Source organism: Pseudorca crassidens, chromosome 5, assembly GCF_039906515.1.
Source record: "Pseudorca crassidens isolate mPseCra1 chromosome 5, mPseCra1.hap1, whole genome shotgun sequence".
NCBI lineage: Eukaryota > Metazoa > Chordata > Mammalia > Artiodactyla > Delphinidae > Pseudorca > Pseudorca crassidens.
In genome coordinates this window covers 145132852-145156504 of record NC_090300.1, presented here as the reverse complement: position 1 = coordinate 145156504, position 23653 = coordinate 145132852, and the positions used below count along the sequence as shown (strand labels likewise).

The 23653-nt window shown below is 44.9% G+C and overlaps 1 protein-coding gene across 4 annotated transcripts in view; it reads right to left on the bottom strand.

Moving 5' to 3' along the window:
* FAM3B (FAM3 metabolism regulating signaling molecule B) overlaps window positions 1-23653 on the bottom strand; it is a 54414-nt gene that overhangs the window by 6375 nt on the left and 24386 nt on the right. For 2 of the 4 annotated variants that reach the window (XM_067737308.1, XM_067737310.1), the window contains exons 2-3: window positions 22496-22639; window positions 8462-8585 (exon numbers count right to left, since the gene is read on the bottom strand). In XM_067737308.1, the coding sequence (XP_067593409.1) occupies window positions 8462-8585; window positions 22496-22639 (268 nt within the window). Of the gene's footprint in view, window positions 1-8461; window positions 8586-22495; window positions 22640-23653 lie in introns of those variants that run through there. The other 2 variants (XM_067737309.1, XM_067737311.1) reach the window with 2 other exon arrangements.

The following is a 23653-nucleotide window of genomic DNA, read 5'->3' as shown; positions in this document are numbered from 1 at the left end:
AATTCTCCCCCAAATTATCTAGAGATCTAATGCAATCTCAAAAAGAAAAAAAAGAAAAAAGCCAGTAGGCTTTTGTGTAGGCATTTATAAGCTGATTCAAAAATTCATATGGAAATAGAATCTAGAATAGTCAAAATAATTTTGAAAAAAAAGAACAAAATTGAAGAAATTATAATATTGAACTTCAAGATTTACTGTAAAGTTATAGTTATCAAAATTACTGCATATAGTGAAAAGACAGACAAACAGATAAATGGAGGAGAATAGAGGGTCCAGAATTAGATATACACGTATATGGTCACTTGATTTTTGCCAGTGGTGCAAAAAGAATTCAGTAGAGAAAGAACAACAGTAGAGCTAGAACAATTAAGTAGCCATGTTTTTAAATGACTACAATTCATATTTCACACCATTTGCAAAAATTAACTCAACATGGGTATATCATATTATATAAAGTGGAAAACCTAAAATTATCCAACTTCTAGAAGTTTGGAAGAAACTTTGGAGAGCTTTGAAGAAAAATTTTGTGGGTTAGACAAAAGGTTCTTAGAGATGACATGAAAAACGTGCTCCATAAAAGAAACATGGATAAATTAGACTTCATTAAAATTAAGAATTTCTGCTCTTTGATAAATACTGTTAAGAGAAGAACACAAGAAACAAGCTGGGAATATCTATAGGAAAATCATATATTTAATAAAGAACTTGAATACAAAACACATAAACAAACCTCAGAATTCATAATAAGAAAACAACCCCATTAAAAATGAACAGATTTGAATAGGCACTTAACAAAGTAAGGTATACACACAGCAAATAAACACATGAAAAGAGGCTCAACATCATTAGCTCTTAGAGAAATGCAAATTAAGATCACAGTCAGATACTGCTGCATACCTATTAGAATGTCTACAGTTAGAAAGACTGACCATACCAAGCGCTGGTGAATATAGTGGCAGATTAACTGAAACTCTCATACACTGATAGGAATGTAAAATGGTACAGCCACTTTGCTTTAGATATTTTACCCCACTGTCTTCTTGTTTGCGTGGTTTCTGAAGAAAAGCCTGATGTAATTCCTACCCTGTTCTTTTATAAGTAAAGTGTTTTTTTTTTGTTTCATTTTATTTGGTGGTTGTTGTTGGTTTTGCCTCTGGCTACTTTCAAGATTTCCTCTTTGTCTTTAATCTTCTCTAGTTTGAATACAATTTACTTAGGTGTACATTTGGGGGTATTTATCCTGCTTGGTTTTCTCTGAGCTTCCTGGATCTGTGGTTTGGTGTCTGTGGATAATTTTGAAAAGTTCTCAGCAGTATTACTTCAAATATTTCTGTTTCTTTCTCACTTCTTTTTTCTGGTATTCTTATTACATGTATTGTACCTTTCGTAGTTGTCCCACAGTTCTTGGATATTCTGTTCTTTTTTATTTTTCAGGTTTTTAATTATTTTTTTTCTTCCTCTTTTCTCAGTTTGGGAGGTATTATTGCCATAGCCTTAAGGTCAATGATTCTTTCCTTGGTTGTGTCCAGTCTACTAATGAGCCCATGAAAGGAGTTCTTCATTTCTGTCATGGTGTTTTTAATTTCCACCATTTCTTTTTCATTCTTCCTTAGGGTGTCCATCTGTCTGCTTACATTACTCATTTGTTCTTGTATTCTGTCCACTTTTTCTATTGCAGCTCTTAGCATATTAATCATTGCTGTTTTATATTCCTGGTATGCTAATTCCAAAATTTCTGCCATATTTGGGCAAGGTACTGATGCTTTCCCTGTCTCTTCAAACTGTGGTTTTTTACTTTTCATACGTCTTGTTATTTTTTGTTGAAAGCCAGACATGGTATACTTGGTAAATAGGTCTTTAGTGTGAATGTTATGTTCATCTGGCAGGGAGTTAGGCTCTGTTTACTATTTGCTGTAGCCGTAGGTGTCAGAGGCTAACATTTCTCCTCTCTTTCTTGGGTATCCCTATAGACTCTTTTACATTGGGTTTGAGACTTTCAGTTTTTTTCAGCTGTAATCCCTTGTTATTTTACAGGAGCCCCATTATGTGGTAGTAAGACGTCAGGAATGAGGAAGTGTTCCATAGGCCTGTGATTAGGTCTCAGTCTTTTAGTGAGCCTGTGCCCCTGAGCCGTGGCCTTCACAAGTGGCTTTTTTTTTTCTTTCACTCCTTAGGGGAGACAGGAAGGCCAGAGGGGCCTGGAGTTGGGTATTTCCCTCCCCCAGGTTGGCTAGTCTTTGGTAAAACCTTCACTGGTTAGACTCTGGTAAAACAATTTCCCTCGAAGACAAGCCTGCTAAGAAGAACAGAGCACTGGGGACATATTTCAAAATGGCTACTTTCCCATTCCCACCGCCAGAAGCATGAGGGGATTTTTCTTCAGTCTTCCCTCTGAAAGCCTGGTAGGGCTCCTGGAGGAGAAACTCAGGAAGGTGTAGGAGCTCCTCCAAGGCTTGGCCTCCAGGAGTTAATCTCTCAAGCTCATCCAAGCTCAGTCTCCAGCAATTATTCACTTACCCTTTAAGGGTTCCTACTGGATGCTAGATCCAGCTGAGCTCCCTGCTCCAGGTAATCTGTGATTTGATGAATCTGCCTGTCTCTCCAGTTTTCAGGGCAGTGGTTTTCCCTGTGACCTCAACTATCTTGTATGTATGCATTTTTAATATACAGCATAATTTGGGGTTTATGTGCTGTGATTCAATCTAAGAATTGCTTCCTTTTAATTGGCATTTTTACAGGCCACTTAATATATGTGAGATATATTTGTTCTTTATGATAACTTCATAATTGGGTTGTTTTCTGTTTTTGCTGCTTGTCAAATATTTTAATTTTTGCTTTCACTATATGGTGTGTATTTTCTTTGCTTTGTTAAAGGTCAGGTATTAACGACAGCATAAGCATATTTTAACATGCCATCTAAAAAATGAAAAGACAAAATATGGAGAGCAGTTTTATAACGCAAAAGGGCTAACTACCTTAATACATAAAGAATCTTATAAATCAATTAAAAAAGCCCAGGGATAGGAATAAAAATGGGCAGGAGATATAAACAGTTCACAGAAAATACATACAGCCATCCCTCCGTATCTGCAGGACATTGGCTGCAGGACCTGCCACGGATACCAAAATCCACGGGTGCCCAAGTTCCATAGCCGGCCCTCTGTATCTGTGAGATCTGCATGAGTGGATTCAACCTACCATGGATCATAAACATACTATGTGATCCATGGTTGGTTGAATCCGCAGATGTGGAGCCCATGGGGAGGGAGGGCTGACTGTACAGCCATTCTTAGCATGAAAAGACCCTGGATTCACTCACAGCAAGAGCAATAAAACACTGATCTGAGACTAACTTTCTTCTCTCAGAATGGCAAAACTCAAAATATTAGTCAACATGCCTTACTGGACAGACTGTGAGGGAACAGTCATTCTCATTGTGTTAATCTGAGTCCTCTGAAAAGCAGATACCAAAACAGGGTTAAATGAGCTAGAATTTTTATTAGGGGAAATACCTACGAGAGAAGGTGAGAGGGGTGGGGTTAAGCAGGGCGAGTTGTCAGACCCCAACTCAAGCCTGACCCTAAGGGGAGGAAAGGGAAAAAGCTGGGGTGGGCATGTCCTAGGCGGCCAGGCAGTCTCAGGAGACTTCGGCAAGGCCAATGGGCATCTTGGAACGCAAGCTGGGCTTCAGCTGAGCCTGTGTGGCCCAGGAATGGGGCTGCCTGGTATCTCAAGGTTCTGATAAGGATTCTCTCCTTGACCAAACTCTACTCAGGCCCCCCGAGCTCTTTTTAAACTAGGCCTGACTTTTGGACTTCTGCTCATCTCTGCATTGTCCAATTTTAGCAAGAATTCTGCTAAGTCGGTTTAACCAGAAAGCCCCACCTTTGATATGTGATGGCCATCCATATTAAATCAGTTTCTTAATCCTCCTCCACCCTCCAGGTACCGCCTTCAGCAAGAATCTTGTTAACCTGTTTAGCCAGAATCCCCTCAACCCTGATGTTTCCTCTTAGTAATTTTCTATCCACAATCTCCACCCTGCTCCTTGGCTGTAAATGCTTGCCCGTGATGTGTCTGGAGTTGAATCCAATCTCTCTCCCCTACAAGACCCCACAAGAGTGGTCCCTATGCTTACTGCCATCACCCCCTTGAATAAAGTCGGCCTGACCATTTGCACGAAGTGTCATGAATAATTTTTTCTGTAACAGGTCTCAGTCACTGGCTAGGAGCAGCCAGGGGAAGCCGGGCCTCCAGCAAACCTACTATGGATTTTAGAATGCAGCAACTGGAACTCTTGGCCAATGAACTACCTGCCCCTAGAAACCTGAGAAGTGCATTCTCACGGTCACCACACTCAAACATTGCCGGAGTGAGAGTCACTTAATTCCAGGCAAAGACTTCAAAATTCAAAGTGGGAGCTATTTATAATTGAGAAATCTATCCTCGGCCAAACTCTCAGTTAATCGTTGGTGGGAATGAATACATTTTAAACATGAAGAATCTTTAAAAATATTACCTCCCCTTATACCCTTTTCTCAGGATGTTATTGGAAGATGTGCTCCAGCAAAACAAGGGCGGAAACTAAGAAAGTGGAAGGTGCTGTATCCAGGAAACAGGGACTCCAGCTACAGAGAGGGAGGCAAAGGTCATCCCCAGGATGGTGGTGGGGAGGGGTCCCCGAATGTCAGCCGCACGGTAGCTGCAGGGTAACCTGGCCGATTGGAGAGGGACAGAAGCTTCACGGGTGAAGTTGGTAAATGTCTGATGTGAGAGATTTATTTTAACCAGAGGAAAGTTTAGGGATTAAACTGATGTAACTTCATGGAAAACCAAGTGAGCCAACAGTAAACGAAACGTAATTATTGTACATGCTTCAGTCATGTAGAACCTCTGTTTAGTCCCGTTAGAAAAAAAACAAACTGGAGGGACTTCCCTGGTGGCGCAGTGGTTAAGACTCCGTGCTCCCAATGCAGGGGCCCGGGTTCGATCCGTGGTCAGGGAACTAGATCCCACATGCATGCCGAAGCTAAGAGTTCGCATGCCACAAACTAAGGAGCCCACAGCTAAGACCCGGTGCAACCAAATTAATTAATTAAGTAAGAAGTAGTAAAAAAAAACCAAACTGGAGGCCACAGTTTGAATATATCCCTAGATGGACCCTCACAGTCACAAACCCAAACTTAAAACTGCCCTGACGTCCCCCAAATGCTGACTCTGACCTTAAACAAAACCTAAGCTTTCTTTATGTCAGCATGACCTTGCAGTTATGAACAAGTCAGCTCATGCAATGCAACGGCACATAAGTTTCTAGTAACAAACCACACTAGAAAACACTGCACTTACTCATTCAAACTTTATAAGCCGAGCCGTGGCCATGGAGCGCCACGCCACCTAACCGCCTTCCATTTGGAAATCTTGTTTGCCAGGAGTTGGGTTCTCCCTTGGTAAAATATTCCTATCAAGTAAACTCTCTGAATTTTATTTTCACAGTCATAATCATGTAAAGGATGAAGTTTGCTCAAACCATGATGACAGTATAGTAACTTAATCAGGACAACGGTAAGGGAAGAGGACAGGAATTGGGTGATGGTGGAAAAGAGCTGACCTCCCGAGGGGCAGGGCAGCTGATAATGCTGAAAACCGGAAACAAGGAAGTTGTAATGTAAACCCGCTGTTTAGAGGTATGGGTGTGAGTGAGTAGGGGGACTCTACTGACAGATGGAGAGGGCTGTCCCTGGGGGAGGTATGTTTGCAGGTGCCCAGGGCATGCTGGTTGTAGGGATGAAGCAAATGGCAGAAAACCTCTTGTCTTTCTACATAAACCTGATATATATATAAATATATAACTCTATAAATATATAACTCTCTCTCTCTCTCTCTCTCTCTCTCTCTCTCTCTCTCTCTCTCTCTATATATATATATATATATATATATATATATATTAAGGCCATACAATGTGGCCTGTGGGATATCAGTTCCCCGACCAGGGCTCAAACCCAGGCCCTCGGCAGTGAAAGCACGGAGTCCTGACCACTGGACCGCCAGGGAATTCCCAAACCTGTATATTTTATTTGTAAAACAACGAGCTATCTGCAACCCATCCTTTCTGTTCCAGGGACTTGTTACAAGAAAACACAACACTAGAGGCACAGCAAGTGTCTTGGCATCTGGCCTCATTGATTCCTGTTCCTTTTAATTTGCTTTTGCTTGTGCTTATCCTGCTTTATTCTGCACTGAATTCTGAAAAACATCTAGAATACTGTTTGAAGCAGGCAAGCTACCTTTGGTTCTACACATTCATAGAGAGGGTTAGCTGTTCCTTTAGACTATTGGATTCAAGTTGGTCCATGCAGCAGACCCTACGTTTGCCCGGGTGGAATCCTGGCTCTGTCACTAACAGCTGTGTGATGAGGGGCAAGTGACTGAACCTCTCTGTGACTCAGTTGCCTTGTCTGTATCATGGGAATAATAATGGTACCTACCTCAGACAGAGTTCTATGAAGTTAAAGTATACGTGAGTTGGTTTGCACCAGGTGAGATGCAGTAGCTCCTATGCATGGTCAGGAGAAGGTGTCAGGCACTGTGGAGCAGGGCAAATCCTGGGCTCTGGGATCTGAGCTTGAATAATCCCCTTCTGGCGATGTGATTCTGGATGAGTGACCCCCTCCCACTGTCCCCACCCTTCCCAGGTCTTCCCGCCTCTTCCTTGCCAAGGGTTCCTGCTCAGTTTTCAATCTACCTCAATGACAATCCCATTCATCAGGGCATCACCTCTGAAATTACACACACACACACACACACACACAATTACCATACAGCATTTACCATGGACATTTGCAAACTCTGTTTGTTCTCTCCAACTATACCACTGGTTCTTAATGGGGTGGGGGGTAGGATTTTGCCACCTAGGGGACGTGTGACAATGTCTGGGATGTGTGTGGTTGCCACAGCCGGTGGGGAGGATGGGTATTCTCTGGCATCTAGTGGGTGGAGGCCAGGGGTGCTGCTAACCCTGAAATGCTCAGGGCAGCCCCTACCATGCAGGGTGTCCATGGGGTTGAGGCAGAGAACCCTGAACTGTGACGTCAGCTTCTTGGGCAGGAGCCACATGTTCCATGTCATGGTCCCTCTGCTGAGTGCCTCACCCTCTGGAGTTCATCGGTGGATGAATGTTTATCAACAAACTGTCCGGCAGAGCAAAGGGGACCTTAGAGACATGATGGACCTGCAGAGCAAAGGGGCTATTTCTACCCAACTCCCAAATATTGAATGAGGGGATATGCCAGGACTGTGTAAGGTGTACGAAGCTGAATCTGACCCCCTCTCTGAATGCACTGCCCGCTCCTTGGGAGAACAAGGTACGTGCAGAGACCAAGGGACTGAGAATGGAGGGGTGGAAATGCAGCAAGTGCCGAGTGCTGTGGGCAACAGCTAACCAACAAAAAAAGGGAAAGTGTGCCTGGTTTGGGGGAAATGGTGGGATAATTGGGAATGACTTCCTACTCAGGGTTAGGAACAGACCACATTTTCTCTCATTTGTAATAATTACTTAATCGCCCAAACCATCCTTAAGCTTGGTGTTGTGGGTTGCACTGTGTTCCCTCAAAGTTCAAATGGTGAAGTCCTAACCCCTAGAACCTCAGAATGTGACCTTATTTGGCTATAGACCTTTAAAGAGATGACTGAGTTAAAATGAGGTCTTTAGGGTGACCCTAACCCAAAATGACTGGTGTCCCTTTTAAAAGGGGAAAATTGGATCGAGACACACACACAGAGGGATGGCGCTGTGAAGACACAGGGCAAAGTCGGCATTTACAAGCCAAGGAGGGAGAATGGGACAGACTCTCCCTTGCAGCCTCAGAAGGAACCAGCCCTGCCCACACCTTGATCTTGACGTCTGGCCTCCAGAACTGAGAGAGAATGAATGTCTGTTGTTTAAACTGCCCTGTCTGTGTACTTTGTTATGGCAGCCCTAGCCATGGAATACACTGGGCTAGGACACTTCCAAGTGCCAGGGTTTATTGGGCTGTCAAGGGTAAGGCAGTGGCACAGAAGCTGAACCAAGCTACGTGGGGGGTAGGGGCTGCAGGGAGAGACGACACTGGCTTTAACCCATGAGGGTGAGGATCAAAACCCAAATGCAAGGACAGCCGTATCCACTGAGTTTTGATGTTTCCCTGACTTTGAAGGGCTAGAGTACAAAATATGTACTGAGGTTTTTGCTAACCGCTGTCAAATGAAAGTTCAACACGGGACACATAAAAGCAATCTACGGGTCCCACCTCCCCACCCTCGGCACAGCATGCATTCTCATTTCCCCTCGGATGCCCCCCAGCCTCTGCCTGAGGTCAAGAAGATGCCTTTCTCTCCTGGGGCAGACTTGCTGCTTGGTCAGCCTCAGAGAAGGGGAAGAACCAAGTGGGAGAGCTAGGTTTTCTTTTCCCACTGTAGTACTTACACCTCATCCTCAAAGCAGATCTTGGCATACTTGTCCCTGCCACCCCCACTGAGCAACCGGTAGGCATAGGTGTTTGGGGGACACGGGGTCCAGTGGTCACATTTTTGCCTTTTCGGGGCTGGGGCTGTAACAAAAAGGAATATAACAGTTAGCATCATGCAGTATTGATCAGGTGAACCCACTGCTTGACTGTGAACGGCAGCTGTTCTGTCCCAAGACTTCACACTAGCAAGTCCCAGTAGCAGTGGGGGAAAACACAAAATTAATTTAACTTGCTTTTGTCTTCAAATAGCAAATATGCCAAAGGGAGGGGATGTTGAGTAGGCGGAACAACTTCAGAAGGGTTGGGAATCACTCTTGATCATCATGACTGCCATTCTGGGATTGCAAGGCATAGCCTTTTGTATTCCAATTAAAGAAAGATTAGTTGGGTCTAAGAGTGCTGGTGAATCAAGAAGTAGCCTATGGAGCATCTATCCAGCTTCTGCATTTACACTCCTGAAACATACACACACCCTTGACCACCACTCTAGCCATGGCTGACCCCTCTCCTTTCCCTCGAGCTTGAGATGCTGAGCTTTTCTGCCTGGGCTGCTATGTCAGTGCTGGCAGGCCCTGGAGATGTCATGCCCAGTGACAGGGGTCAGCACTTGGGGAGGACTGAGGTCAGCTGGCGCTGGGTACCCTCTGTATCTCCCACTGCTGGGTGCCTCGTTGCCATCACTACCACTCACGTCTCTCCCCTTTCACAGGTGTGGCTGTCCACTGTCACACACAGAACCCACTGTCCTGCGCTGGGTTCAATTTAAATCCCGAGTCTCCAGAAAAAAAAAAAAAATCAGAAAGTGCTCTCACTCCCCCAGCTTGACTGGGGACGTGCTGTTTTACGGATCGCTGCGTCTCCTCTGTTTTAGCACATCTGGCTAGAAGCACAGCCAGCAGAGTGGCTGCAAGGCCCTGTTGGGGGAAACCAGGACACAGGTAGTGCTGTGATGGCCGAGTGCTCTGGGGGTTGAGCTGGACCAGGACTGAACTGCTTGGTGAACACAGGGATGCAGCTGCGCACCCAGTCCTGGTGCCCAGGAGGACACAGAGTTCTGGGGCCTGTGCACCCCAACATCGTGCTTACTCAGCCCTTCACATCTTCCTCCCCTTTACCTACCTCATCCCCATCACTAAACAAAGCCCCAACCCACCCTGCGCTGCTCAGCTTGCCCTGATTTATTTTCTTTTTGTTAGCCCTCATCACTGCCTAATATCCTTCAATTTCCTTTTTAAAAGCTTCTCCATAAGGACAGGGATGTTGTCTATTTATTTTCACTTTATAACCCCAGCACCAATTCTGTGTGCAGTGCAAGCAGCTGCTCCATCAGTGTTGTTGAACGAAAGTGTAACCGAGCAGGACCCTATGGGGCCTTCCTGAGAGAGATGCCCCACTGCCACCACAGAGTCCTCTGCCTGCCTCTTGTTTGTAGAAAAGCTGTAGTCTCCTAGGGCTCCCTTGAGCCACAAAAGCCTGGTTCAAGAATTAATGATTGACAAGTCCAGGAAGTGCAGAGAGTCCCATACAGGAAAAATCCAAGGAGAAACACGCCAAGACACATATTAATCAAACTATCAAAAATTAAATACAAAGAAAAAATATTAAAAGCAACAAGGGAAAAACAACAAATAACATACAAGGGAATCCCCATAAGGTTAACAGCTGATCTTTCAGCAGAAACTCTGCAAGCCAGAAGGGAGTCACAGGACATATTTAAAGTGATGAAAAGGCAGAACCTACAACCAAGATTACTCTACCCAGCAAGGATCTCATTCAGATTCGACAGAGACATTAAAACCTTTACAGACAAGCAAAAGCTAAGAGAATTCAGCACCACCAAACCAGCTTTACAACAAATGCTAAAGGAACTTCTCTAGGCAGGAAACACAAGAGAAGGAAAAGACCTACGAAAACAAACCCAAAACAATTAAGAAAATGGTAATAGCAACATACATATCGATAACTACCTTAAATGTAAATGGATTAAATGCTCCAACCAAAAGACATAAACTGGCTGAATGGATACAAAAACAAGACCCATATATATGCTGTCTACAAGAGACCCACTTCAGGCCTAGGGACACATACAGGCTGAAAGTGAGGGGATGGAAAAAGATATTCCATGCAAATGGAAATCAAAAGAAAGCTGGAGTAGCGATTCTCATATCAGAAAAAATAGACTTTAAAATAAAGACTATTATAAGAGACAAAGAAGGACACTACATAATGGTTGAGGGATCAGTCCAAGAAGAAGATATAACAATTGTAAATATTTATGCACCCAACATAGGAGCACCTCAATACATAAGGCAAATGCTAACAGCCATAAAAGGGGAAATCAACAGTAACACAAACATAGTAGGGGACTTTAACACCCCACTTTCACCAATGGACAGATCATCCAAAATGAAAATAAATAAGGAAACACAAGCTTTAAATGATACATTAAACAAGATGGACTTAATTGATATTTATAGGACATTCCATCCAAAAACAACAGAAAACACTTTCTTCTCAAGTGCTCATGGAACATTCTCCAGGATAGAGCATATCTTGGGTCACAAATCAAGCCTTGGTAAATTTAAGAAAACTGAAATTGTATCAAGTATCTTCTCCAACAACAACGCTATGAGACTGGATATCAATTACAGGAAAAAAATCTGCAAAAAATACAAACACATGGAGACTAAGCAATATACTACTAAATAACCAAGAGATCACTGAAGAAATCAAAGAGGAAAGCAAAAAATACCTAGAAACAAATGACAATGAGAACACGATGACCCAAAACCTATGGGATGGAGCAGAAGCTGTTCTAAGAGGGAAGTTTAGAGCAATACAATCCTACTTCAAAAAACATCTCAACTAAAAATCCTAACATTACACCCAAAGCAATTAGAGAAAGAAGAACAAAAACCCCCAAAAGTTAGCAGAAGGAAAGAAACCATAAAGATCAGATCAGAAATAAATGAAAAATAAATGAAGAAAACAATAGTAAAGACCAATAAAACTAAAAGGTGGTTCTTTGAGAAGATAAGCAAAATTGATAAACCATTAGCCAGACTCATCAAGAAAAAAAGGGAGATGACTCAGATAAATAGAATTAGAAATGAAAAAGGAGCAGTAACAAGTGACACTGCACAAATACAAACGATCATGAGAGATTACTACAAGCAACTCTATGCCAATAAAATGGACAACCTGGAAGAAATGCACAAATCCTTAGAAAAGCACAACCTTCCGAGGCTGAACAAGGAAGCAATAGAAAATATAAACAGACCAATAACAAGCACTGAAATTGAGACTGTGATTAAAAATCTTCCAACAAACAAAAGTCCAGGACCAGATGGCTTTACAGGCGAATTCTATCAAACATTTAGAGAAGAGCTCACACCTATCCTTCTCAAACTCTTCCAAAATATAGCAGAGGCAGGAACACTCCCAAACTCATTCCACGAGGCCATAATCACCCCGATACCAAAACCAGACAAAGATGTCACCAATAAAGAAAACTACAGGCCAATATCACTGATGAACATAGATGCAAAAATCCTCAACAAAATACTAGCAAACAGAATCCAACAGCACATTAAAAGGACCATACACTATGATCAAGTGGGTTTTATCCCAGGAATGCAAGGATTCTTCAATATACGCAAATCAATCAATGTGATAAACCATATTAACGAACTGAAGGATAAAAAACATATGATAATCTCAATAGATGCAGAAAAAGCTTTTGACAAAATTCAACACCCATTTATGATAAAAAAAAAAAAAATCCCTCCAGAAAGTAGGCATAGCAGGAACTTACCGCAACATAATAAAAGCCATATATGACAAACCCACAGCCAACATTGTTCTCAGTGGTGAAAAACTGAAACCATTTCCTCTAAGATCAGGGAAAAGACAAGGTTACCCACTCTCACCACTATTATTCAACATAGTTTTGGAAGTTTTAGTCACAGCAATCAGAGAAGAAAAATAAGTAAAAGGAATCCAAATTGGAAAAGAAGAAGTAAAGCTGTCACTGTTTGCAGATGACATGGTACTATACACAGAGAATCCTAAAGATCCTACCAGAAAACTACTAGAGCTAATCAATGAATTTGATAAAGCAGCAGGATACAAAACTAATGCACAGAAATCTCTTGCATTCCTATACATTAATGATGAAAAATCTGAAAGTGAAATTAAGGAACCACTCTCATTTACCTCTGCAACAAAAAGAATAAAATACCTAGGAATAAACCTACCTAAGGAGGCAAAAGACCTGTATGCAGAAAATTGTAAGACACTGATGAAAGAAATTAAAGATGATACAAACAGGTGTTAAGATACACCATGTCCTTGGATTGGAAGAATCAACATTGTGAAAATGGCTATACTACCCAAAACAATCTACAGATTCAATGCAATCCCTATCAAATTATGAGTGGCATTTTTTACAGAACTAGAACAAAAAAATCTTAAAATTTGTATGGAGACACCAAAGACCCCATATAACAAAAGCAGTCTTGAGGGAAAGAAACGGAGCTGGAGGAATCAGACTCCCTGACTTCAGACTATACTACAAAGCTACAGTAATCAAGAGAGTATGGTACTGGCACAGAAATAGAAATATAGATCAATGGAACAGGATAGAAAGCCCAGAGATAAACCCATGCACATATGGTCACCTTATTTTTGATAAAGGAGCCAAGAATATATAATGCAGAAAAGACTGACTCTTCAGTAAGTGGTGCTGGGAAAACTGGACAGCTACATGTAAAAGAATGAAATTAGAACATTCCCTAACACCATACACAAAAATAAACTCAAAATGCATTAAAGACCTAAATGTAAAGCCAGACACTATCAAACTCTTAGAGGAAAACATAGGCAGAACACTTATGACATACGTCAGTGCAAGATCCTTTTGGACCCACCTCCTAGAGAAATGGAAATAAAAACAAAAATAAACAAGTGGGACCTAATGAAACTTAAAAGCTTTTGCACAGCAAAGGAAACCATAAATAAGACAAAAAGACAACCCTCAGAATGGGAGATAATATTTGCAAATGAAGCAACTGACAAAGGATTAATCTCCAAAATTTACAAGCAGCTCATACAGCTCAATATCAAAAAAACAAACAACCCAATCCAAAAATTGGCAGAAGACCTAAATAGACATTTCTCCAAAGAAGATATAGAGATTGCCAACAAACACATGAAAGGATGCTCAACATCACTAATCATTGGAGAAATGCAAATCAGTACTACAATGAGGTATCACCTCACACCCGTCAGAATGGCCATCATCAAAAAATCTACAAAAAATAAATGCTGGAGAGGGTGTGGAGAAAAGGGAACCCTCTTGCACTGTTGGTGGGAATGTAAATTGATACAGCCATTATGGAGAACAGTATGGAGGTTCCTTAAAAAACTAAAAATAGAAGTACCATATGACCCAGCAATCCCACTACTGGGCATATACCCTGAGAAAACCATAATTCAAAAAGAGTCATGTACCACAATGTTCATTGCAGCTCTATTTAAAATAGCCAGGATATGGAAGCAACCTAAGTGTCCATTGATAGATGACTGGATAAAGAAGATGTCACACATATATACAATGGAATATTACTCATCCATAAAAGAAATAAAACTGAGTTATTTGTAGTGAGGTGGATGGACTTAGAGTCTGTCATACAGAGTGAAGTAAGTCAGAAAGAGAAAAACAAATACCATATGCTAATACATATATATGGAATCTAAAAAAATAAATGGTTCTGAAGAACCTAGGGGCAGGACAGGAATAAAGATGCAGATGTAGAGAATGGATTTGAGGACACGGGGGGGGGAGGGTAAGCTGGGACGAAGTGAGAGAGTGCCATGGACATATATACACTACCAAATGTAAAATAGATAGCTAGTGGGAAGCAGCCACATAGCACAGGGAGATCAACTCAGTGCTTTGTGACCACCTAGAGGGGTGGGATAGGGAGGGTGCGAGATGAAAGAGGGAGGAGATATGGGGATATATGTATATGTATGGCTGATTCACTTTGTTATAAAGCAGAAACTAACACACCATTGTAAAGCAATTATACTCCAATAAAGATGTTTAAAAAAAGAGAAAAAAATAAAGCTACCCTATGGTGGGTGGGTGGGGTGTGTGTGGGTAAATTAGAGTTTGGGATTAACATATACATTCTACTATATATAAAATAAACAAGAAGGATTTACTGTATAGCACGGGGAAATACATTCAATATCTTATAATAAGCTATAATGGAAAAGAATCTGAAAAAGAATATATATATAACTGAATCACTGCGCTGTACAGCAGAAACTGACACAACATTGTAAATAAACTATACTTCATTTAAAAAAATAAGAATTAAAAAAAGTTAAAAAGAATTAATGATTGAAAGGATGTGAACATGTAGTGACCAAAATAGCAGTTGGGTCAGTAGAACTGGTAACAATTTAAATAGTAAATCAGCCATATGGCAATCACAGAATCTTTAGTTCCTCCCTGAAGGACATGGATAACAGTATCTGAAAAATATTCCTGAGTTGTTTTTCAGGTGCTAAAACCATCACCAAGTGGAAGAAGTTAACTACTCGATGACCATGAGCACGTAGCCTCTAGAACTACTGCTGCCTGAGGATTGGTAAAATGTGACCCTGCCACTTACCTCACCATCAACCAATCAGAGAACTCTGCCCAAGCTGATCAGGTACTCTAAGACTCTCTCCCTCACCTTGCCTTTAAAAATGCTTCCCTGAAACCCATCAGGAAGTTCTGGTCTTTTGAGCACTAGCTGCCTGGACTCCTCACTTGGCATCTGCAATAAACGCTGCACTTTCCTTCACCACAACCAGGTGTCAGTAGACTGGTTTTACTGCAAGTGGGTGAGCAGACCCAAGCTTAGTTCGGTAACGAATGAATATGGACATCTGGTCCCTCGTGGGGCAGAAATCTGCAGCTACTTTGGCAGAAAACTCAGAGACACTGAACCCTGCTCCCTCCTGCAAAAGGGAAGAGGGACGTTGAGTCAGGGCTTTCTGCACACGTGCTACTGCAGCTCTGGTCTACTTTTACCAATTTTTCCTCCCGTGGATTCTAATTTTTTAAATATCGAAGGACCTTGGGATTTTATCTTTTCTTATCTAGTTTCTGAAGAAAAACATTGAAAGTAATAGACAGGCAAAAGGAAGGAAAAAATCCTACGTATATTCACCCTACAGAATCTTCACTGTTTTACCTTTTGGTATATTTCCTTCCAGACTTTTCTATGCCCGCAGAGGGCATCTGCAATGTTGGAAAACATGGATTAGACATATACAAATAGTATGTTACCTCATTTACATTTTCATATAATATACTCAATACGTTTTTTCTTAATCTCCAGTTACCTAAATTCAAAGCAAGGGGCCCGACCATTAACATGAACATGTGCCAAAAATACGGTATTTGCTCCATCTTTCCTGGTTTTGAACACTGAAGTGTATTTATTTCAGTTTTTTAAAAATTTAATGATAATGCTCATTACTTTGAATTTAGAAGTAATTTACCTAAAAACACGCTGAGCATGGTACTTGAAAATGTAACTAACATACTGCTTAAAAGTTAGGTGTGCCCTGTTTCCTGAGTCTGTAGATGTCCTGAGTATGTATACAGATGGTCCTTGATTTACGATGGTTCTACCTTATGATGGTGCACAAGTGACATGCTTTCAGCAAAAAACGTGCTTCGAATTGTGAATTTTTATCCTTTCCCAAGATAGTGACGTGTGGTCCAATGTCTTTGTGATGCTGGGCAGTGAGAGCTGCAGCTCCCCGTCAGCTACAGGACCAGGAGGGTGAACAACTGATACCCTGACAACCATGCTGGACCCAGACAGCCCTTTTGTTTTTCATTTTCAGTATAGTATTCAGTAAATTACAGGATATAGTCAACACTATTAGAAAATAGGCTTTGTGATAGATGAGGTGGCCCAACTGTAGGCTAGTGTACGTGTTCTGAGCATGGTTAAGGTAGGCTAGGCTAAGCAAGGATGTTCAGTATGTTGGGTGTGTTAAATGCATTTTGAACTTATGATATTTTCAACTCATTATAGGTGTATTGGGATGCAACCCGATCATAAGTGGAGGAAGCTCTCTACTCAATCTAGAGAGAACCCTCTTAAAGTGAGATCCACACCCATTCTGCCTGCCACCTGCATTTCGCTTAATGTAGGCGAGCCTTCCCTAACAAGCACACACAAACTTGCTCACTGGCCCCTGCTGTTCTTGGCAGGACTCCTTCAAGATTCACTGAACCAGCTCCCTGCTCTTGGAGAAGGACATTATTTCCAGGCCTATGCCGTCATCACAATGCTGTCGGAGTGCCCTGACTACATGATCCTTTTGCCCTCCATCCTCACCGAGCGCTGGGCATGCAGACAGGTGTGCTGTGACCCACAGAGGTGGATGGTCTAACACAGCCCCAGTCGCAGGAGAGCTTAAAAGATAAGGTCACGAGGACGCCGCGTACCACCTGACCCCCACGGGTCAAGGTAGTTTGGAGACAGAATGATAGCAGATTCGTATGGGAGGTAGGGAGGGAAACCAGAAAGGGTATTTTACTTTATTTTTAAGCCAGCTGAAAAAACAGAAGCAAACAGGGTCTGATAACATTGCCAATGAGTGGGAGAAAGATTCCCATGGGGTGAAAGAGACAGCATATCTTCCGGAGCCACGGCTAAGCGTCACCCACGCTGCTTTTGAGGCTGAACAGTTAAGAACGACTACACAGGTGTAACTATCCATCTTCCCAGCCACTAGCCCTGCGTGCTGACTCTCTCCTGTGCCAGCCACATGGTCTGATCAGTAAGTACACGACGCAGCTCAGAGAGCAGAGACAAGTTAAACTTGGGTGAGAAATTAAACCTCTGAGTAACAGGAAAGGAGAGGACCAAAAGGGGAAAGAGCGCTTCTTCACAAAAATGTTGGGAAGCTTTATAAAACAATCTGCATTTTTATGATTTAGCTAAGGGCTGTGCCTGCAAACATATCAAATAAGAGCTTTATATATTTAATATAATGTAAATAATAATAAAATATATTGCTATATTGTAAAATTAGCAAGTGAATGGTTTCTTTTTTATTGAAGTATAGTTGATAGCTGATTGAAAATGTTGTGTGAGGCTTCCCTGGTGGCGCAGTGGTTGGGAGTCCGCCTGCTGATGCAGGGGACGCAGGTTCGTGTCCCGGTCCGGGAAGATCCCACATGCTGTGGAGCGGCTGGGCCCGTAAGCCATGGCCGCTGAGCCTGCGCGTCCAGAGCCTGTGCTCCGCAACAGGAGAGGCCACAACAGTGAGAGGCCCGCGTACCACAAAAAAAAAAAAAAAAAAAAAAAAAAGAAAAAAAAATGTTGTGTGAGTTTCAGGTGTACAGCAAAGTGATTCAGTTATATATATATATATATATATATATATATATATACACACACATATATGTATGGATATATGGCTTCTTTTTTATACATTTATTTAATTAATTTATTTATTTTTGGCTGTGCTGCGTCTTTGTTGCTGCACGTGGGCTTTCTCTAGCTGCGGCAAGCAGGGGCCGCTCTTCGTTTCGGTGGGTGGCCTCCTCTCTGCGGTGGCGTCTCTTGTTGCGGAGCACGGGCTCTAGAGCGCAGGCTCAGTAGTTGTGGCGCACAAGCTTAGTTGCTCTGCAGCATGTGGGTTCTTCCCGGACCAGGGCTCGAACCCGTGTCCCCTGCATCGGCAGGCAGATTCTTAACCACTGCACCACCAGGGAAGTCCCGGATATACGGTTTCTAGGTAACGTTTATTTCAGGTGTACAGCAAAGTGATTCAGTGATACACACACACATCAAGATAAAGTTTATTTCGCCTAGAAATAAGCTGTGAAGCTGAACTTGCAGGCATTCACTACTTGCCCTTCTTTCTTTGGCACCGGGACCAACAAGCCTTGTGAGCCCTGAGTACGATCTCTAAGTGCACCTCCAGGACAGGGGCCAAAGGCAGGGCAGCAGGTTCCAAACTGGGGTGGGGTGGGGAAGCGTGGTGGGAGGAGACAGAGGGAACGGGATCAAGCCATACGGAGGTTCCAGGGAGTTTGGGTTCTTCCCCTCAGCTGTCCCTTGTCCGTCCTCCTGCCCGTCAGAAAGAAACATGGTCGGCTCTCCCTCCTTTCCGAGGGTTCGCATCTTGGATTCAACCAACCAGAGACTGAAAAGATTGCAAAAAAATTCCAGAAAGATCCAAAAAGCAGAATTTGAATTTGCACCCTGTAGGCAACGATTTATATAGCATTTACATTGTCTTAGGTATTGTATGTAATCTAGAGATGACTTAAAGTGTGTAGGAGGGTTTGTCAAGAGGGTAAATCCTCAGAATTCTTATCACAAATTTTTTTTTCTATTTCTTTAGTTTTCTATCGATATGAGATGACAGATATTCACTAAACTTGCGATAATCATTTCCTGATGTTTGTAAGTCAAATCATTATGCTGTATGCCTTAAACTTATACAGCGTTGTATGTCAATTATATCTCAATAAAATTGGAAGAAAAAAAGAAGAGAAAAAAATAAAGTATACGGGAGGATGTGGGTAGGTTATGTGCAAATATTGCACCGCTTTATATAAGGCGTTTGAGCATCTGTGCATTTTCGTATCTGCGGGGGTCCTGGAATCAATCCCCCATGAATGTGGGGGGCGATTGTAGTAGTCACAGCCCGGCTTGGTGTTCCAAAACTCACGGGAAACCTGAGAAATGCTCGTCACAGCAGTGAGCTGCCACGTTATGCCTGTCCGACTGGCAAACTCAGAAAGCTGGGACACGCGAGTGTTGGTGAGGATGGTGTGAGACAGGGGCCTGGCAGGCAGGCCCATTCTGGAAAGGCGTCGGGCTCCACTGAGTCGCCTGAAGCTGACACGCACGCTATGGCTCCACTCCTGCATATGTAAATCCCGAAGAAAGCTCCAGCCAGGTCCACAGAGAGACCTGCGAGGGTGCCCCCCGCACAGCCTCTGTGTGGTGATAGGCTAGAGGCAATGCGGAGCCGTCTCCAAGTCCCCACGAGGGAAAGAGGAGGAAAAGGCGAGGACTCGCGCCCCGGCGCGATGCAGCTGCGAGCAGCTTCGGAGGAGGAACGCCCACAGCACGACGGGGCCTTGGGCATGGCGCTGAGTGACACCAAGAGCCAGGTCTGTAAGAGCACCGGAATGCAGGCTGGTAAAACAGGACAGCCTGGTCTGCAATTAGCTGTTCAAGCAGAAAGGTGTCATTAGATGCCTCTGAGCGCTGGGAGAGAAGTCAGAGAGGGAAGTGGGGATAAAGGGAGAAATCAACAAAATGAGGCAGGCTTGGGCCGTGGCAGTGATGGCGTGACAGGCAGGTTACCTCCACCCCGGTACAGAGGTGAGAATCGGGGAGTGTGGCCAGACCACTCGACGTGGCTGTCCTCTTGCTCTCTGTCCCTCCTCTGCTTGACCAGGGCCTGCTGCACCGACACCCCACTCACATGACTGACCTTCCTACGTGCTTGCCCCGGGCTCAGCTAGTGACTGTGCTTATCAAGGGGGCGGTGAGGGGCCTGGTCCTCTGCTGGTTTCCCTGGTAACCGATGAGCCAACCTGAGGCCAATTCCCCTGTAACTGCCAACCCCCCCGCCGCCCCGAGGAGCAAGGTCTGCGGCCAGGTCCTGCCCACCACGGTGGGGTGTGGCTCCAGGACCTTGTTCCAGACGTGTAAGCTCCCCCATCCGTTAGACCAATGATGCCTGTGTTGCTGACCCTGGGCACTTTCTTGGGTCTTGAAGCTGGGCAAGTGCAGGGCTTGTAGGCCTGCGGGGGGCAGCCCAATGCGGAGAAAAGGGGGAGAGGCAGTCCGAGGAGGGGAGACTTGGGAAGCTGAGCCCTGCCGGGGGAGGGAGACTGTGCGTCTGTCCTTTCCCGGCGGCGAGCACAGAACCTTCCACAAAGTCGAGGGACTGAATGTGAGGCCTAATCGCCCCCAATGAAACACGAGGAATAGGGAGAGGCAGGGAGGCCAGAGCAGGGAGAGCTGGTGCCCACGCAGATTCCAGCAGCTCCCAAGGATCCTGACCGGGAAGAGTTGGGCCATGTCTAGAAATGAGCGCGAGCCAGTGGGACTTGCCCATGAGTGCGAAATCGCGTGGAAACGGAAAGGAGGCAACATCCAACCTATGGACAGACGGTGTGAACCCAGGAGAGCTGGGCTTGCAGGGTAAGAGTTAACTTCACGGAAATCTGAAGCCAAGATCAAGGGCCTCCACAGCTGAGTCAAGAAATGGGCCTTTTTAAGAGAAAAGATAAGGAAGTGGAGAAAGCTAAACCTGGATAAAGGGGGGCCAGCCCAAGGAGGTGGGAGTGGGTTGTCTCACTCGGGGGGGCCTTGGCCACGGGGGTTCAGTGCTCAGAGCCTCGGTATCTGAGGCTCATTTCGCTCAGAGCCCAACACTGATCTCACATCTCAACGTGATCCTTCCTTTGCTTCCGATTCTGAGCGGATGTGTCCCCCGCACGTGGCCCGGGGGACTGCGGAACGTAGGACAATGTGCAGGGCTGGGGTAACGGAGGGGCTCCAGAGCCCTGCAGCCTACAGAAGCTGAGCTCATCCTGGAGCCTGGTCCCAAGGTGGGGAAAGCACCCTCTTCCTGCCTCTCTGGCAGGCACAGGAGGGGGGGCAGCGCCTGGATAAGGGGCACATGTCCCTGAGGAGCATCTCCCCGGCCACACTGCTCATGACAGCACGGAGTAAGCCTGACCGCAAAGCTAGCCTGGTCCCATGCACCATGCTGTCCCCTTTGAACCTCTCGTTCATGTGAGCACTGGGCTATGAATCAAAGACTCCCTCCAAACTCTGAGTCCAGCCCCCAAGCAGTCATGTGTCCCCCCAGAGCGGAGGTCCTGAGCCAGCAGGTGTCAGGATGCGGTGTCACAGCCGGCTCTCACTACCACCCTTGGGTTCCCAAAACTTGCTGTGCTTCAGTCACGGGGGAGGGTGACAGTTCCTCCCCGGCCCCCGTTGGCGGGAATCGGAAACCATGTAAACGAGCCCTTCTAGAAACACCGGGTCAGAGGCAGCTCCTAGACGCAAGCCCGTAACCAGGACCAAGTCCACCTTTTGTGTAAAAATGGAGAAAATGAGAAAGCAAGCCCTTTGAGGGCAGTTCCCACGCCCTCCACACATGGGGGTCTCCCCCGCCGCACTGGGCCTCGTCCACAATCCATATGCAATAATCTATCTGATTACAAGCAAATTCACTGTGAAAACCTTATCTAAAATAAAAACACCAGTCATAGTCGATTCCTGGAGAGTTCTTTTTTTTTTTTTCTTGGACACAAAAGGTAATTAAATCTGAAAAGGAATGTTTTTTTTAACAAATTTTTAAAATCATTACCCAGTTCTTTATATTTGTGCAAATTCATTTTGTAGAGTTTATTTCTGTGTTAAAAATACACTAGCACACCTATTTACCATGAGATTGTGAAAAAGGGTGCATATGACTATTTAGGGTCCCACACGTTTTCCAATGTAATTTTTAGTGGATATCTTATCATTTACTTCATTCCTAATTCCAACACATATTTTTATTTAACGCATCTTGCCCATAAAGTTTGTTTTTTTAACATCATGGTTTGCCTTGGGGTCTCATGAGGCATGAGGAGGGGTACCTACCTTGGAATAGTATGGGAACTACCAGAGAGGCTTTTTTCCCTTCCTCCCCCTTCCCTCCCCTCCCCCTCCCCTCCCCCTCCCCTCCCCTCCCCTCCCCTCCCCCTCCCCTCCTCTCCCCTCCCCCTCCCCTCCCCTCCCCTCCCCTCCCCTCCCCTCCCCTCCCCCTCCCCCTCCATGATCATCAACATAAATGGCCAGTAGGGGCAGTGCTGAGGTCAGGGCCCAGTCTCAGCACAGCAGCTGGGTTGCGAGTCCTTGCTTGGACCCCACTGTGGTACCCACCTTTGAGGACAGGCCTCTCACCGATGCTCCGGATGCTGTAGGCAGCTCTGGACAGGGGCACATCTGGAATGAGCTCTGCCAGCAGGTACCCAGAATACCAGGCGCACAGGGAGGCGAAGATGAAGAACACTGCCTTTAGGGTGCCTGCACACAGACAAGACAAGACACGTTGGCTGCCTCGCCCACTGACCCTCTCCTCCTCGGCCTTCCCTGGATGGCATCCCTGAACCAGTGTCAGCAGAATGCCCTGAGGGGAATCACCCCGGGAGGCGCTGGGCTGGAGAGGGCCCGGGGCCGCTCAGTGGAGCCACAAGAGCGGGTACCAAGCACAGGATGTGAGAGCGGTCGGGGCCGAGGTTCCCTATTTGCTGCTGGGTTGGGTCTCAGAGCGTCCTCAGAGGATTAGGTCAAGGACTCATCAGGCGGCCCTGCCAGGGGCCTAAGGACAGAAGCGGCCCTTCCCTCATGAGCCGCTGGAAGCTCCTGGAAGCTCTCGGGGGCGGCGGGGGCAGCTCTGTTTTGTTTACTGCTGTGTCAGCAGTGCTGAGGATGGTACCTGGTGCCCGTGAGCACACAACCGCCCCGTGACACTGGAAAAGGTCCCCAGACTGTCAGTATCCTCAGAAACAAGGCTGCGGGGACACCCAAGGTTCCTGGCAGCAGAGAGTCCCTGCAGAGAGTTTGTCAACTCCAGAACCTTCCTCTCAATTCTGCAGGAAAAGGCACTGCCCCGCTCCTGGGTTACAGGAGGCCTAAGGGACAGCTCTGTCCCTTCACAATCTGCCCCCGGGTCTTACAGACTTTACTCCTTAAATAGCTCGCAGGTCAGGACCGTGCAGGATTACCAAAACCGCCAAGATGCAGGGATGGCCCGAGGCCCTGCGTAAAGGGACCTCAGGGATGGTCCCATCAGTGTTTATGTACTGATATGTCCAGTCCTGAGAAATAAGAAGAGGAAGGATGGTTGGATGGATGGAAGGAAGTAAAACAAGAGGAGGGGAGGGGAGGCGAGAGGAAGAGCCCGCCCACCTGACCACACACCCTCCTCGGCTGCCTCATTTCTGTCCCCTCTCAGGCCAAGCATCTGGAAATAACCGTCCTCTGGATCAGCCTCCAGGCCTCACCTTCCACCCACGGCTCAGGGCAGCTGTGCTGGTC